The 15,254-nt window shown below is 40.8% G+C and overlaps 3 protein-coding genes across 3 annotated transcripts; 2 read left to right on the plus strand and 1 right to left on the minus strand.

Annotated features, from left to right (window-relative positions):
- Positions 1 to 1,473: 1,473 nt before the first annotated feature.
- On the minus strand, positions 1,474 to 6,590 carry mettl8 (methyltransferase 8, methylcytidine; the record flags this gene model as incomplete). Its single annotated transcript, XM_080498320.1, has 10 exons — positions 6,547 to 6,590; positions 4,833 to 4,989; positions 4,652 to 4,743; positions 4,243 to 4,568; positions 4,066 to 4,115; positions 3,659 to 3,719; positions 2,485 to 2,624; positions 2,064 to 2,170; positions 1,889 to 1,954; positions 1,474 to 1,628 (listed from the first exon to the last, which is right to left on the minus strand). The coding sequence occupies exons 2-10, from the start codon at positions 4,985 to 4,987 to the stop codon at positions 1,474 to 1,476; spliced, it is 1,152 nt and encodes a 383-aa protein (XP_080354446.1). The 5' UTR covers positions 4,988 to 4,989; positions 6,547 to 6,590.
- dcaf17 (ddb1 and cul4 associated factor 17) lies at positions 6,559 to 11,730 on the plus strand. Its single transcript, XM_080498319.1, has 14 exons — positions 6,559 to 6,756; positions 6,842 to 6,945; positions 7,533 to 7,623; positions 7,753 to 7,889; positions 8,000 to 8,078; positions 8,283 to 8,372; positions 8,469 to 8,576; positions 8,761 to 8,863; positions 8,952 to 9,094; positions 9,968 to 10,077; positions 10,184 to 10,268; positions 10,609 to 10,692; positions 11,203 to 11,358; positions 11,442 to 11,730. Exons 1-14 carry the CDS (start codon positions 6,580 to 6,582, stop codon positions 11,547 to 11,549), a joined length of 1,575 nt encoding a protein of 524 aa, XP_080354445.1. The 5' UTR covers positions 6,559 to 6,579; the 3' UTR covers positions 11,550 to 11,730.
- A 901-nt stretch (positions 11,731 to 12,631) lies between these two features.
- cybrd1 (cytochrome b reductase 1) lies at positions 12,632 to 15,034 on the plus strand (the record flags this gene model as incomplete). Its single annotated transcript, XM_080498715.1, has 4 exons — positions 12,632 to 12,818; positions 13,803 to 14,011; positions 14,194 to 14,348; positions 14,444 to 15,034. 4 exons carry the CDS (start codon positions 12,632 to 12,634, stop codon positions 14,721 to 14,723), a joined length of 831 nt encoding a protein of 276 aa, XP_080354841.1. The 3' UTR covers positions 14,724 to 15,034.
- Positions 15,035 to 15,254: the final 220 nt, after the last annotated feature.

Consider the following 15,254-nt stretch of genomic DNA (forward strand, 5'->3'; position numbering starts at 1 on the left):
ACACACACACACACACACACACACACACACACACACACACACACACACTCACATGCAATCGCCAAAGATGGTCATGACAGGCATGTGAAATAAGAAATTGTCAAAAAAATAAACTACGTACAATTATAAATATAATCAAACATGAATAAGAATGCAGATAATGTACATTATCAACATAAACAATATATACATAAAACCTATCAAAATGAGTAATGCAGAATAAAGTGAGCAGAAAAGTGACTGTAAAATAGTGCAGAGAATAGTTATTGTCACATTTTAATCCCAATGGCCCACTGATGGACCAGATTTTATTGTCGTGCATTGATTCGTGTTATTGTAGGTAATGAAGAGTTCCTCCAGGGAGGGGAGAGGGTCATCAATGATTTGTTTTTTGTTTTTTGGGGGGGCAGTGTGAGTTAATGACCCTTTGTAGTGCTTTCCTACAAGTCAGCAGCTTCCTGATTAGGTTGGTCCTTCTGAGGATTCCTTCTTGAACATCTCTGTGTCAGGGTTCCTTTGGAGGTCCGCATCATTGTGCACAACTTGAAGTTGGCCAACCTCTCCACATCCTCCTCGTTGATGCAGATCGGTTGCAGGTCAGACTTCCTCCTTCCTTCCATATAATTTTCAATATATAACAAATAGTTAAATTGGAAATAACAATTACAGTATAGAACAATAAAGGGGTGCTTTTAAGTTTTTAAAATACAAGGAGAAGTGGTAATACATAAATATTCAGATTGATTCAGTAATATTTTTGTGTCCATGTAATTCTTGAGTTTTCTATTTGAGTATAAAATAAAATTTAGTTCCGTTGTGTAACCCACAGCACATTTATTAAAATCATGAGTCACTCTTTTGTACACCAACAGTTTGAATTAATGTTCCAGCCTATAATCTGCATTTTGCCGCTTTACTTTTCTGCTTCAAATGTGCTTTTAATTGTGATTTTATTTTTGTTATTCAAATATCTGATGTTGGAGATTAAAAAAAAAAATCCCAAATGTTTAAAAAGTGACCAAAATTAGTACTTTGTTTTGTACTTTTTACCTGAAAAGTAAAACATTTAGAAATGATCAGTTACATCATGGCGTAACTTGAGAATCGATTTTAAGTCCTTTTTGCCACTCAGCTTATGGGATGATATTTGAAAAATAATAAAAAAATAATGTATTATCATGATGGGTTTATCCCACTAAAATACTTTTTGAAAATACAAATATTCTCATGACAGCTCCAGCAATTCACGGAATCCTTTAACCCCTTGAATTCAATGAATTTTTCTTTGTAAAGTCAATATTGAACATTGAACATTCAGGGATGTGTATAAAAAAAAGGAAAGACGACAGTTCTATTGCTCTCTTCACAGTATGTTGCACCGCTTTATTGCTTTGTTGACACTGTATCATTAGGTTTGTGACAAAATATAAAAAAAGACAACAGTTTTCATGTGCAGAAAAGCAATGTTGGCTGTCAGGATGGGGGATGTGGAGGTGATTTCCGGTACTTGCTCTGCATCCACACCCGCCGCATCGCAACCTTCTTCCTTCGGTTCACTTGTAGCCGTTTGTCTTCCAGATTCTGAACTTCTTCCAGTCCAGCTTTAGAAAACAAATCATGAACCTCTTCTGGAAAAAAAACATCAGAATGTCAGCAGCTAGTTTTCTAGTCCTTTTTTTTTTTAAATAATTGCACCATTTTATATGCAAGTCAAACATTTTGAAAACGATTTGTCTATTCTTTCCGAGGCCAAACATTTCAACATGTGATCACGAAAATTATTACGATCAAAATAGATTCATGAAGCGTGTCGTAATTCAGAGAGAAGAGTGTCAGCAGGTTAATGAAATACTCAAATCGGTGTTATTATCCCAAATAGGATCAATACCTTTAGTAAAAAAATAAGCGCAGGTTCCGTCTCCACGTGTGTAGAAATTCTCTGACAAACACTGTCCTGAAAGTGAAAGATCACGTTTAAGATTTTAAAAGAATAAAGAGAGACACCGGCTGTTTAACACATTTGTGGGGGGGGTTGGATGAAGTCCATTACTTGGAGGCCTCACCCTTCTTAAACCTGAGCTGTGAGAGGTCGTATCGGCCATAATCACGGAAGAGGAACACCCCGCCATCTTTCAGGTGTGCAGATAGTCGGCTCACGACACTTTGCATCCTGTTAGACAAACCAGATGAATCAATACAAAGGTAACGTCATTTAGACGCCGATTCAACAGCTGCAAAATGAACGGATGATCCCAAAGCGTGTGTTTGTACAACAATTACATTCTCTGCGTTAAACGAGTGTATCGCAGGTGATTTGCGGGGTAAAAATGTGTATTTAGATTGACATTGCTGGTTTTTTGGCATTCAGACAAAGCGGGAGGATAGAGAAGGTGGGTCACAGAGGTTATGGGGAAGGGGGAGGGGGACTGGCAGGTGATAAATGACTCCGGGCTCTCCCATCATTGTGCTCTATCCTTCACCTACCGCTCTGGATGAATAGAGGAGAGCACAAAGACGGCCAGAATCACATCCAGGCTCTGAGGAGGGAAGGGAAAGGAGGCCGTCTCCTCACAAAGGTCATGGACAAAGACGTGGCACACGGAGTCATCGTAATCCGGATGGTCCTGCAACAGGAAAATCAATGGTCCTTTATGCATAGTAATGTCATTGTCACACAAAGTCAGTTACCAAATTTACTTCTTACTTCACTTCATTTATAGGTTTGAATTGAATCGAGTCCAGTTGGAATGAGGTATATATAGAAAATCGTTATCGCAGGAAAACCCAATGATCTCTCATTACAAAGGTGAAATCAAATACTCAACCTGGACTAACTAGATCTTGTCCTCATTTATAACCATCATCCATAAAGCATAAATAAAGAACTTAAACTGCCTTACGATCGCGTCTTCACTCAAATTGTCCTAAAATGTGCTCCAAAGCCAGTTTTATTGTTGTTGTGAAGACGTTTTCGGTGTTAAAGGTATTATTTTCATGAATAGAGCACGTATGACTGAATAGTTGATTTGCCTGTGTTCAGATCATCACTTCAAAAATGTCACAGATTAATATCAACAAATTCAAAGTTGATACATATTAAACGTAATGATTAAAGGAAAAAAAAAATATGTTACAACATGAATACAATAACATCCCATGGCATGGAGACGTAAAACTATTCTAATCTAATAATGAACTAAACTGCTTCCACAACTGCTTGGTTGAACATGGTCATCTTCTTCTTATGGTACTGTAGCTTCAGGGGCTGCCACAGTTTTCTTCCAACACTGGCTCTCCTCTCTTTTCACAGCTCCAGATCCTCGATATCCTTTCCCAAACACGGTTACTGTATCCTGACACTCATGTCCATGCAGTCCACCCAGCATGTAATCTCTTTCACACCTTCCACGGCTCTGGATAGTTGACCTCATGTACTTAACCAACAGTAAGTGATAACAGGATATTTAAGCTTGATAGGGCATTGATAAAACTGGAAGTTTGTAAGCTGAATAAAATGGCCTTAAGAACAAGGCTTTCATTTTTAAAGATGAATTTCTGCTGAAATACGCCCCCCCCCCCAAAAAAAAAAAGATAAACAATACTGTTATCACTGTTATAAAGTGTGGCTTGTAGGTTTTCGTGCCAACCAAAAGCTTACCGTGACCAACTGAATGGCACGTTGAGAAAAGTCGCAACAGTATAAAAAGGAGTCCGTTCCCCTGTGAAGGAAAACAAACAAATTAAACAAGGCGAACATCCCAACAGAGCTACAACAAACACTGACGGGGCAGCTTTGTGGCTTAACTCGACTCCCTCTAAGGAGATTGACTGTGCTTATATTCCGTCGTTTATTTCCTGTTCTTAGAGCTCATTAGAAATACGCACCGAGGCGGTGAAAGAAGTGAGGTGGAACTCCGCTTTAATCTAATTTGGGCTGCTCGTAAAATCCTCACAGAGAAAGACGTTTTCCTGCTACTTTCAATTCTTTGATGACAACATTCACAACAGTAATGACAATTTAAAGTTTTTTTTTTTTTTTAAACAAAAATTCTTAAAATTACTCACTTGATATTATTCAGAATGGGAAACACACTGTTACCGACTCCACATCCAACCTGGGAACATATAAAAACACAAGGCAAAAAGTCATCAGTGCAGTTATCTGCCATTGCGCAATTTCCAGGTACAATTAAAAAAAAAAAATGAATGAAATATCCACGATGTGAACAATTTTTAAAAAACCTCCAAGATCCTGAAAGATGCGTGCCGTCCAGGAAAATTTGCAACGTCCTTCGTTTCTGCTGTTGCGTTTTCACACGATGCGTTAGAATCAAAGTCTGTATTTGTGTGATTTTCAGCTGGCTTGCAGTGTCGATGGCGGCCGGCCTCTGGGTCCGTGCTGGACGTCGGCGTTGGATTGTAACACGTGTCCGTGGCCGCGCTTTTTGCGCCGGAAGGAAGCAGCTCTGGGAACTCGAAAAACAGCCACCTGCGATCTTTGAAGAATTTATCCTGGTGGGCCTCGTAAAACTTGTCCCAGTAATGACAAGCTTCCGTGTCAAATTTACCTGCAAAGAAAGATTTTATTGACCAATTTCACTTCAGCATGGCCCAGTTTGAGTCATCGCACTTTGTGGAGATGCAGCCTTGCCTTGTTCCTTTAAGGGAAGTTGCACACTAGAATTTTCTTCTATCATCTGCTGTGCATTTTCTTTATCTTCCTCTGTCCACTGAACATGGTCCCTGACACAAAGGTGTTGTATTGTTAACATAACAGATCGTTGCCTTCATAATGTGTTGCGCTATTACATGACCTTGGATCGCTAACTGACCACATGTTATGCTTGAAGAGGTCGTCGGGATTGGTCAGAAGCCGCGAACCAAGAGGAGCTGAGGGCCTTGGTCCTGTGCTCTTTGACCTCGAGGTCAGTCTGACGACAGGCACGGCCAGTTTTGACACTGTGAAGCTCCGCACTTTATTCATCATCTCTGTGAAAATACAGAAAGAGTTGGTCATAGGCATTTCTGCTTTTTAGTGTGACGACGAGGACAATCCAGTAAAACATTCGTTCACATTTTCCCTCACGTGGGGGGGATATTTTCAGTTGGAGAGTCTTCTGGTGTGCAGTTTGCATGTTCTCTCTGTGCTCTGTGCATGTTTTCTGATTGATTGGATGGATGGATGGATGGATGGATGGATGGATGGATGGATGGATGGGAGTCTTTGGAACAAGCAACAGTAGTAAAGTGTAAAATAAAAAAAATCAGCAGCAGCACAATTATAATGTCTGTTATAAAAAACAACCACCTGTAATATTTATTTTACTTTTTTGTGAACTTTGTGTTGCAAACAGTGAATTCAAATTTCAAATAAATGCAGAAAACAGACTGGAAGTACACGTAGAAGGACAAGTTAAGACATTGGGGTAACAAACCTCCCTTTTAATGACGATTAAGTCCACATTATTAAGCTTTTAATAAGCTGGTCTCAAATTCTTACCTAAATTCATGCATTATGCGAGATGATCCATACTCCTTGTGCAGTAAGTAGATTATGAGCTCCTCATTAAAACAGAGATGAGTTCATTCTAAAATCTAGTAGGATTTTCATCAGTGCCAGGTTTGTCAGACATGCATCTGATTCAGTGCGTATGAATGGACGAATTATAAATCCACTCTTGAGTTAAATCAAAAGAAAAGAACGGGCGGGCGTATACACGCACACACACACACACACACACACACACACACACACACAGAAGAAGATAAAAACATAACCTTCTCGGCCGTTCGTCACCCAACTAGTTTCAATCTATCATGTGTTTTTAAAGTGAGAGTCAGACCTCTGATACTGGGGCTTCTCACTTTCAGATGAGGTCGACTATTTGAAATAACATAAATTTCACAACAGAGACGATTTAACAGAGGAATTTGTGTTGGGAAAGCAATTGTTATTTCCAGTTTACATCAATCAGAGGAAACAAATAATTTAAATAGTAAGCCTTTTTGTAAGCAGAAGTAAAGTAAATAAGATTTCTTTCTTACATACGTCTCATTTTCCCATGAGTTAACTTAACACCATTTAACTTTCATGACCAATTTCTTGCATGTTTACGCTTTAAAATAAGAACGTTTAGATTAACTTTGCTCCCAAAAATATATATCATCGTAGGAGGGCGCTGCAGTTTCAACCTGGCTACTGTTAATAGCACAGTAGAAGAAGAAGTAGCAACATGGAGATGGACACACATTAGCGTTAGCGGCTAAATGGCAAAAACTACTTTAACAACAATGCCCAGCAATTAAACGCTGCCAGTACGGACTCGATTTGGCTTTCTACTGTATTGACACAACTCCATAAGGCCGTACCACTGGACATCGCTGATTCCTGGTTGTATTCGGAGGAATATGGTGGTTGTTTCGCTCGATATCGTTTCGTTCAAACTCGCTGTTTACTGAGTTTGTTTGGGCTGAAGGAAGGCTGACATGAAGTCCGCTGAGGAGTATTAAAAAAAAAAAAAAAGGGGGGGCCACTACACTTCTTACCTGACTCGGGATGTGGAGTCGGGGTGACCTCACATGCTGCCAGACGATCGTCTTCCTGTAGCACAGTGTCCCCTGCTGATGGCGCTGTACCGGGGGAAGAGGAGGAGGAGGAACGCCGCCGAGTTGCTGATTCGGAGGAGCAGAGACGGCAGCGAGGCTGGGACTCTGTTCAGACACAACCTGAACATCCTCAGCGGAATCATCTTCCAGGTAAAAGGAAACACCTTTTAAGTCTTTGCTGACTCGAACACATTTTAATGCATGCTAAATGTCCACGATCATTGTCGCACTGTAGGACAACAGGAAGTTTGTCAAAGTATGGACCAAGACCTCCAAGTCCCCAATAATGTACGAGAATGGTAACATGTACTTTGACAACTACCAGAACTGCTACAGCTGGTGAGCAAACCCTACTTTCAACAACCTCATCATGAAAACAGCAACAACATGTTTAATACAGGGAAAATAATAGCATCTTCAAATTGGGCATGCATGACAAGAGGAAGGATTAGAAATCTCTCACTTTTTTAATTGAATGAGACATAAAATATGAGCTGATCTTCATCTTAGGCACAAGTATGAATGTTCAAGAGGAAATCTGGGCCATTGTTTGTTTCAAAACTTCTTCATGATCGTCATAATATTTTGACGTCTGATGTGATCTTATCATAATGTATTTTAAAGAATTTACAGACTGAACATACAAAATATTCACATGTAAAAAAATATATCTGAGAGACATCTGTGCAAATCAATTGCTGTTCATCATCATCTTTATTGCATACATAAGAGTCCATGAAAAGAACATTCACAAATACATGAAACTGAGAATAAAACGGTATAAACATATTAAAAATAGGACAATCACAGCCAAGTGAAATATTACTCCATTTATAAAAGACACCCATCCCAATGCCACAACAAGGATGACTGGTATTTTAGTGTCTGTGTGCAGACACAGGAGTTATTCAATTTTCTTTTTTCAGTCTTCATACAGAGCCGCATAGTTTGTACAGACTACCAAAGAGGTCCAAACTGGAGAAAATTGAAGACGTCCTGCTGTGTGAGAGCCCACTTGTGAGTTAAATGATCCATTTTGTTTTTGTTCATTTAGAACTGAACACATTTCTTGGAGTTGTGCACCACATGAAGCGAATGTTTAACGACAGAATTGCTTTTCACTTAACATCCTTTCTACGGTCACAGGAGAAAACGTTGCCATCTCCGTCCGATCATAAACCCAGCATCCTGGCTTTGACGGCCAGTAATTGGCTTTATCGCCTCTCGCCTGACACGGGGGAGGAGCTACAGAAAGTTTACCTTTCTTCAAAATATAAGTTCAAGTATGTTAAAGGTTTTGAGTTTGTTGTGCTTTTTAAGCGAGGATCCATTTTATGCTCAGTTCCCTGTTGCTCTGAATATCTTAATTTGGGAGTATGTTGCTGTCTTCCAGGTATCTCTTATGGAATGATTCTCAGGAGACGTTTGTCATAAAGTCTGTCCAGGCCAAAGAAACACCGCTGGAAAGACAGGTAGAGCAAATATTTGTATATATATTAATTTATAAATGAGAGTTTTAAGAGTCCTCAAAGGATCATGAATCAGATTACTTTTATGTATGGGCTCTCCTTCTACCATGTTGGAATTAAGTCATGCTCAGTATTCATCAGGCAGAGTTAGTATAGTGAAAAAAAAATCTTGACATCGTGAAGATAATCCGTCTTTCTTCTCTACAGGCAGGGATCTCTCACGACATCGTGATGCACCTGGCCTTTTTTCACGTCTACCCCTTGCAACCTGTGGGCATTTTGGAGATCAGCAAAAAGGTTAGCGCATCCGCTTTTCTTTTCTTTTCTTTTTTTACCCCATTTTACTGTTCCTCTCCATTCCATGTCACTCAAATGTAAACGTTTATCTTTCAGGCATTTGGAAACGGTGTTATAGATGTCATTTTGTCTCAAAGTGTCCTCGCCGTCACCTATAGGAACAAGTCGGTGAAGATGTATAGCTGGGAGCACATTCTGAAAATGGTATTTGGTCGAAATTGTTTTTAAATGGCATATTTAATTTGTTTTTCTATGCTTGTGGCTCTTTTTCCATACTAATTGGGTCACTATCCCTCTGGCTCATCTTGTTGTGTTTTGTTTGTTTTCTTTTTGTTTGTCCCCCCCCCCCCCATCTTTCTGTATGAACGACGGTTGCGCTTGTTTCCAGTATTTGACAGAAGAGTTGTTACTTGGAAAGCCCAGCACGCTGCTGGGAAACCACCGAGTGGGAGATTCGCCATTTGGTATTCCAGTAAATATTCAGATTACAGGTGGGTCAGGGAACTTGTTTGAGTAACACGCTTTTGATCACCGCAAACTAAGCAGGATTTTGTTTATTTATGTTTTTTGACCGCGCAGGTGGCCTCCCGGTGCTTTTCGAGGTGTCGTGCTTTGACACCGGCGTTCAAATCGGAGGCCACCCTTGGCACTACATCTACACGCCTCCGCAGAAGAGTCACAGAGGGACTCACCACATCCGGTCACTCCAGGGCGGCACTATGGTACGTTTAAAGGATGCTCTTCAGTTATACAAGTCCAAGCAGGAGTCTCGTCGTCATCAACGATGTTGCACTTTACACGGAGCGTCACGTTTCAATAACACATGCTTGACAACAAAAGAGATGCTGCTGTGCAGTAGAGTAGACGAGTCCCAAATTAGTCGGAGCCTGTTGAAAGCGTCTTTGGTAAGAAGGGCCACAAATGTTTTTGACAGCCTTTATTCACCTGCTGGGTGAAGCAGAGCAGCATCCGACTCCTTAATGTGCGGTGAAATCCTCCAACGTAACAAGAAATGGTGTTTAAAAAAAAAAGAAAATAGCGGGTTTATATAATAGTTATGGTGAATGACACATTTTGCACAATATTGCTACGGTAAAATAATATGATAATGTGCATACATTTCTTTTTAGCTTTGTTTAAGACAGTGCTTCTCAAATGGTGGGGCGAGCCCCCCTGGGGGGGCGTGGTGGGGTGTCAGGGGGGGCGTGAGGCAGGCGCGACTTTCAGTATTAGTGTCTTTATTCATGCTCGAACGATAAAAAAAAGGGCCTCCAGCTCATTTTATTAATTTATTTTGATAATCAGGCGATTGTATGCAGAATGCTGGTGCCAGCAACTCATACAGTGGTTTATACATATAAATAAATAAATATTATCAGGTTCTCAATGGTAGTACAATTCGGGGGGGGGGGGGGGGGGGCCTGAAAAAATGTTTGTCCTCTAGGGGGGGCATGACAGAAAATAATTGAGAACCACTGGTTTAAGATGTCTTTTTTTTTAATGATTTCGATTTGTGTGTAATTTGTTCTCATGTCTCTGTACAAACCACATGCAAGTTTATGACATGGGATTATTTTATACTTCTATAACTTTAGGCCATAAATGGAATCCAAAACATGGACTGCTACTCTTTGGAGAGCGACAGCATCTTCTTCCATCCTGACGACTCGGGAAGAATCATCCATTGTGGACCCACCGCAATAAAGTGAGCCTCCCCGTCGGCAACAACGTTTAGATTATCACTTGAACGCCGGTGACATTTTATTTCCCGCGAAACGTGGCACCACTGTGAGGTTTGTTTTTCATTCAAGTGTCCTCAGAATCGCCGGCGAGCTGGACAGTTGTTTGCCATCAAAGATAGTGGAGGACTTCTCATTGCAAATCCACCGGAAAAGTGTAAGTATTTCTTGTAATGGTGTAACTGTGCAGTGATTACTTGTTTTTGTAATTCTTTTTCATTTTTTAACGATGCAGTGAGTGATTACTGCGTGCTGTTACGTAATGTTAAATCACCCCCCATAGTCTCGTTTAGTCCCTTTTAATGACATCCGAGCGCTCCGATGATCACAAGTGAGGCTTTTACTGACTTATTGTGAAATATCACCATAATTCACTGAGGGGCACTTCGTCCTCCTTACAAGAGCAGGAACTCTGTTAAACGGCTCCCACCACACAAGCTGCTCATGAAGTTTCATTATATGTGGGGAAATTAAAGTGACTGTTCTGTCTGCTGCAGCTCATTCCCGACGTCACCGTCACGTCATCGGGCCGAACGGTGAAGAAAAGATTTATTCAACTGGATGACGATCCGTGTCAAGAGGTACTGGAATGATAACGCCCGAAAACTTATCGACGAGCTCCTGTGAGCCGGAGAGCAAGGCCAAGCGTGTTTATTTCACAGATAGGTGTGTTCAACTGAGATCTAGTTTTGATCTTAGTTGAACATATATTTTTCAAGAAAAGTTTCATGCATGTTGAAGACTGAGGAGCATTTTGTGCTGTTGCATGTTGAAAACAACCGGTCCAGGCCTGAGAGGTGGAGTCAAGCCAAGGATGATAATAAGTACGATTTATAAAGCTCCCTGAAATAGGCACATTTGTTGTTACTTTCTTTTAGAATAATGGGAGCACGTAAACATACAAAACGCATCATACAGACGTCTTGGCATCAGTGTGTACTTGAAGGTATGCGAGCTACAAATAAGCCTAAAAATCCGATAAATCCACCTTTTGTACTAGTATTTAATACTTCTTAATCATCAATGTATGGAGGGATTACCTTTTCGGTGTGTATGATGAAGAAAAACGGTACGAACGCTTGACTTTGCAGACGTTCCGAATGGTGGAATATGAGAACGAGCTTGACCTCCTGGCGGTGGTGACCACCGACGGCGTGGAGCGAGAGGGCAGAGCTCAAGTTCGGCTGCACGACAACCACACGGGGCAGTTGAAGCAGACCATCGATCTGGACGAGCTGTGGGACGAGGTGGGTAATCCTGCAGGACCGTTAACCAACGCCACACTCAACGGCGTCGGGGACTCACGGTGCGCTGTTGTTGTTTGTTGCAGACTTACCAGCACCAGTTATTCTTTGACAGACACACGCTCATTCACGTGGAACAGAAAAACGCGAACTTCTGCTGCCACGTGTACAAACTCATCACGGTCGTAAAATAACTCAGTAAAAGCTGCAGGAAAACACTGAATCGACTTTTTTTTTTAGTCATTAGTTTTGTGTGTATTACTTTTGATTGTTGTCATTTTATTTGAATCCCTGTATTCTTTTGCATTGTAATTAATATGGTACAATTTTGAGCTTGTATTTTTCAAAATAAACATTTTATATTTTTTCAAGTTGCTTCCTTGTTCTGTCTTTATCTGCTCCTCACTCATGTATCTAGAGTTGTTTTTATAATTTTTTTACATATAGAGCCAATCACCATTTATGTGTGCTATTTATTTACTTATTTGTAAAAAACTCTTACATTTCAAACTCTGTCCCAGAGTCACAGATTCAGTCACTTCAGTTATGCTGCCTCTTTATCGCTTGAAAATAAAGTTTTATTACTTCATGTCCTTGTCCTTGAAAGCAACTTTCCCACGTGGCTTCCTCAGTGGCAGGAATGTGTAGACACAATATTGTGCCAGAGAAACATTTTTGTTTTCTCCCCTTTTTTAATAAGCCTAAAAAATATTAATCTGATGTGTTTTCTTAAAGTTCTGCTCACAGATGGGCTATGAAAAGGTAGTTTGATTAAATATTGGAACATATGAAAAAGATTCTCCATCATCCCACATTTGATTTAGGAGTGAACATAATGTATGCACAAGTATTTTTCCCTGTAATCAAACTATTTATCCATCTTCTGTACCTGTTCAAGGTCATGGGGTGCAGGAAACGACAACAGGAACTATATAAGCACATAGTCTTTCATTCTGTCTTTGAATTAAAACAATCAAACACAACAACATTGTGGCAACATACATGTGCCGAAGAAAAGTTATTATTAAAAGAAAAAGTCCCTTTTTAACAGGAACCAGGAGATGGCACGGACCCACCAAAAGAAAAAAAATAAGAAAAAAATGTTGTGTTTGTCTTTAACGGATGTCTTCCATAACCAAAAAAGTTGCGAAACGTCTTTCCACCTAACGTTTGAGCGGTGTGGGGGGGGGGGGTCACGTGAGCGCGGCGAGTCCTTGGCGAGAGGAAGGAGCGCGTTAAGAGCGACAGCTGCTTGCGCGTGCAGAGCCGCACAGTGATGGAGAAGCGTCCGCAGTTCCTGCTCGCGCTGTCCGCCGCCGCCGCCGCGGGGGTCGTGGCCGTGGCGTTCGTGCTGAGATGGGTGCTCCACTTCAGGGAAGGCTTGGCCTGGGACGGAGGACCGGCCGAGTTCAACTGGCACCCGGTGTTGATAGTGATCGGCTTCGTCGTCCTGCAGGGGATCGGTGAGAGGCGGACGGAGGGAAGAGGGACTCTTCTTGTTTTGGGGGAGCTGAAGCCTGCGCGCGCAGTTTGAGAAATGTTGTTTTTCTTTTTCATTGAACGTAAACAGACTCGATGGAGGAAACCGTCGGTCAGGGCGAGGTTACACAAGTGTCGCTGCAAGAGAGGCTTTCAGCTGGCAAGCAAAACTTTTTCCTGGTTGTGTAAAAGTCTCCCACTCACCAGAGGAATTTATTTTTCATTGTAAAAAAAGAAAAAGAAAAAGGAAGTGGATTGTGGCGTTAACTTGCTCTGTAAACTGTATAACTCCTCACTGTGCTCTTGCTGGATATATTTTTTTGATCTGAAATGCTTTTTCTTTTTTTTAATGGTCCACTTTTGTAGTTTGAAAGTATTTTAGCAACTTTCAGATTGAACATTTTCAAAATAAATGTCTTCGTACGTTTACAATCTCATCTAGTACACTGCATAAGTATTCTGCACGTCCAGATAGATAGACTTTATTAATCCTGAGGGAAATTCAAGTTTTCGGCAGCCCACATGCAACAACAAAAAGTTCGGTGCCAGATGGACATTACCTCTGTTAGTACTCAAAACCCTTCTAATTTTAAAATCTGTTTAATCAACACAAATAAAACACTTCCAAATACAAATACAAAATCTAAAAAGGCTAAATGTATTAAAAGTCAATATTTACATTTCAAGGCAGGAAGTGTTGTAAAACATGTTATTTTTGAAAAACGGGCTTGTTCTGTGACCATCTTCGATTTCTTTTTTCTTTTTTTTTACTGTGTGTTATTAAGAAACAATACATATGTTGCTGGATGTGATCAGTTGCCAAATTTTTTTAAACATGACCAGCAACCTGATGTGGTTAAAAACAATTAATTAATTAAGTTTTGACAACAGAAAAAAATCTGTCCTCAAAACTTAATTGAAATATAGTGGGACTTGGTTGACTGACTTTGTATAACCCTGTGTTGCAGCCATAATTGTCTACAGGCTCCCATGGACGTGGCAGCGCAGCAAACTGTTGATGAAGTTTATCCATGCAGGCCTGAACTTATTGGCCTTCATCCTCGCCGTGATCTCGATGGTGGCAGTGTTCGATTTCCACAACTTTGCCAAAATTCCAAACATGTACAGTCTGCACAGCTGGCTGGGTCTGGCTGTGGTCGTGCTGTATGGCGTGCAGGTAAATACTCCAAATATTTCAAATATACTCCAAAGGCTTCTTTTTGTGCTTCATCTATAAGATCCTCTTTCTCGTTTAGACGTCCTAAAATGCAAAGTCATCACACGTTAATGTTGATTAGTACATTATAAGGGTCAAGGTTTATTTTCTCCTCTGCTTTTTTTTTTTTCTTTCACGAGCAGCTTGTGCTTGGCGTTGGCGTGTACTTGGTACCAGTTGCACCTGCGTCGTGGAGAGCGGCGTTCATGCCTCTCCATGTCTACAGTGGTCTTTTACTCTTCACCAGCGTCATCGCCGTGGCATTAATGGGCATCACAGAGAAGCTCATATTTGGCCTGTAAGTACGAAAAACTCAACTCAAGACTGTTTTGTTTTCAGCGGTACAATATAAATGCCATGCGTTGAATCTGAATACCTTTCTGCATGATGAAGGAGCAACCCGAAGTATAAGGACTCTCCACCGGAGGCGGTTTTCGTAAATGTTTTGGGAGTCCTCCTGGTGGTTTTCGGAGGCCTAATCCTTTGGATTGCCACTCGAACATCTTGGAAGCGGCCCAGTGACCAGGTCTTGCATGCCTTGCATACCAACGAGGGAGGTGAGGACAACACCAAAGTTGGGCCGGCGTTATCTCAGCTGTCTGCGGGAAATGATGCCGAATCCAGCGCCGATGTCAGAAGAAGGAGCAATACACTGGATGACGAAGCTGACTGATGTTCAGGATAGCTTTGTCATTGTCTCCAGCCTTCCACATATTTGCAACAATTAATCTACACTGGCATGAGAAAGTAAAAGTGAATACAAGATGATACATTTTTTTCTTTCATTCATAACTTTCTCTCTTGCACCTTTCAGCATCTAGTTTTCATCTTGTTTTCTTCCTTTTCCCGTTCTGTGTGTATGTAAATAATGGTGGGGGTACTTTATAACAACTTTCAGATGGGTTTTTGTGGAAATAGATTTTATGGAGAAAACACTTTATACTGTAAATTCTTTTCCTTGAAATACAATTTGTCAAAAACAAAAAAACCAACACATCGTATTTCATAATAAACTTTTGCTACTTCTTTTGAGCGTCTTGCCGTCATTGCTAGTGAAGACAGTTATTATGTTGTCTGTGGTGGAGGAAGGTCATGCGTTACACCACGGTGACCATGTGAGTCTCGTATCTCTGATTGTCTCACGTCACTCAGCTCAAGATAACAGACGAAGACACATTCACAGTGTGACTCTTGAGTTTAAGAC

Source organism: Blennius ocellaris (genome assembly GCF_963422515.1).
Source record: "Blennius ocellaris genome assembly, chromosome: 6".
In the NCBI taxonomy this organism is placed as follows: domain Eukaryota; kingdom Metazoa; phylum Chordata; class Actinopteri; order Blenniiformes; family Blenniidae; genus Blennius; species Blennius ocellaris.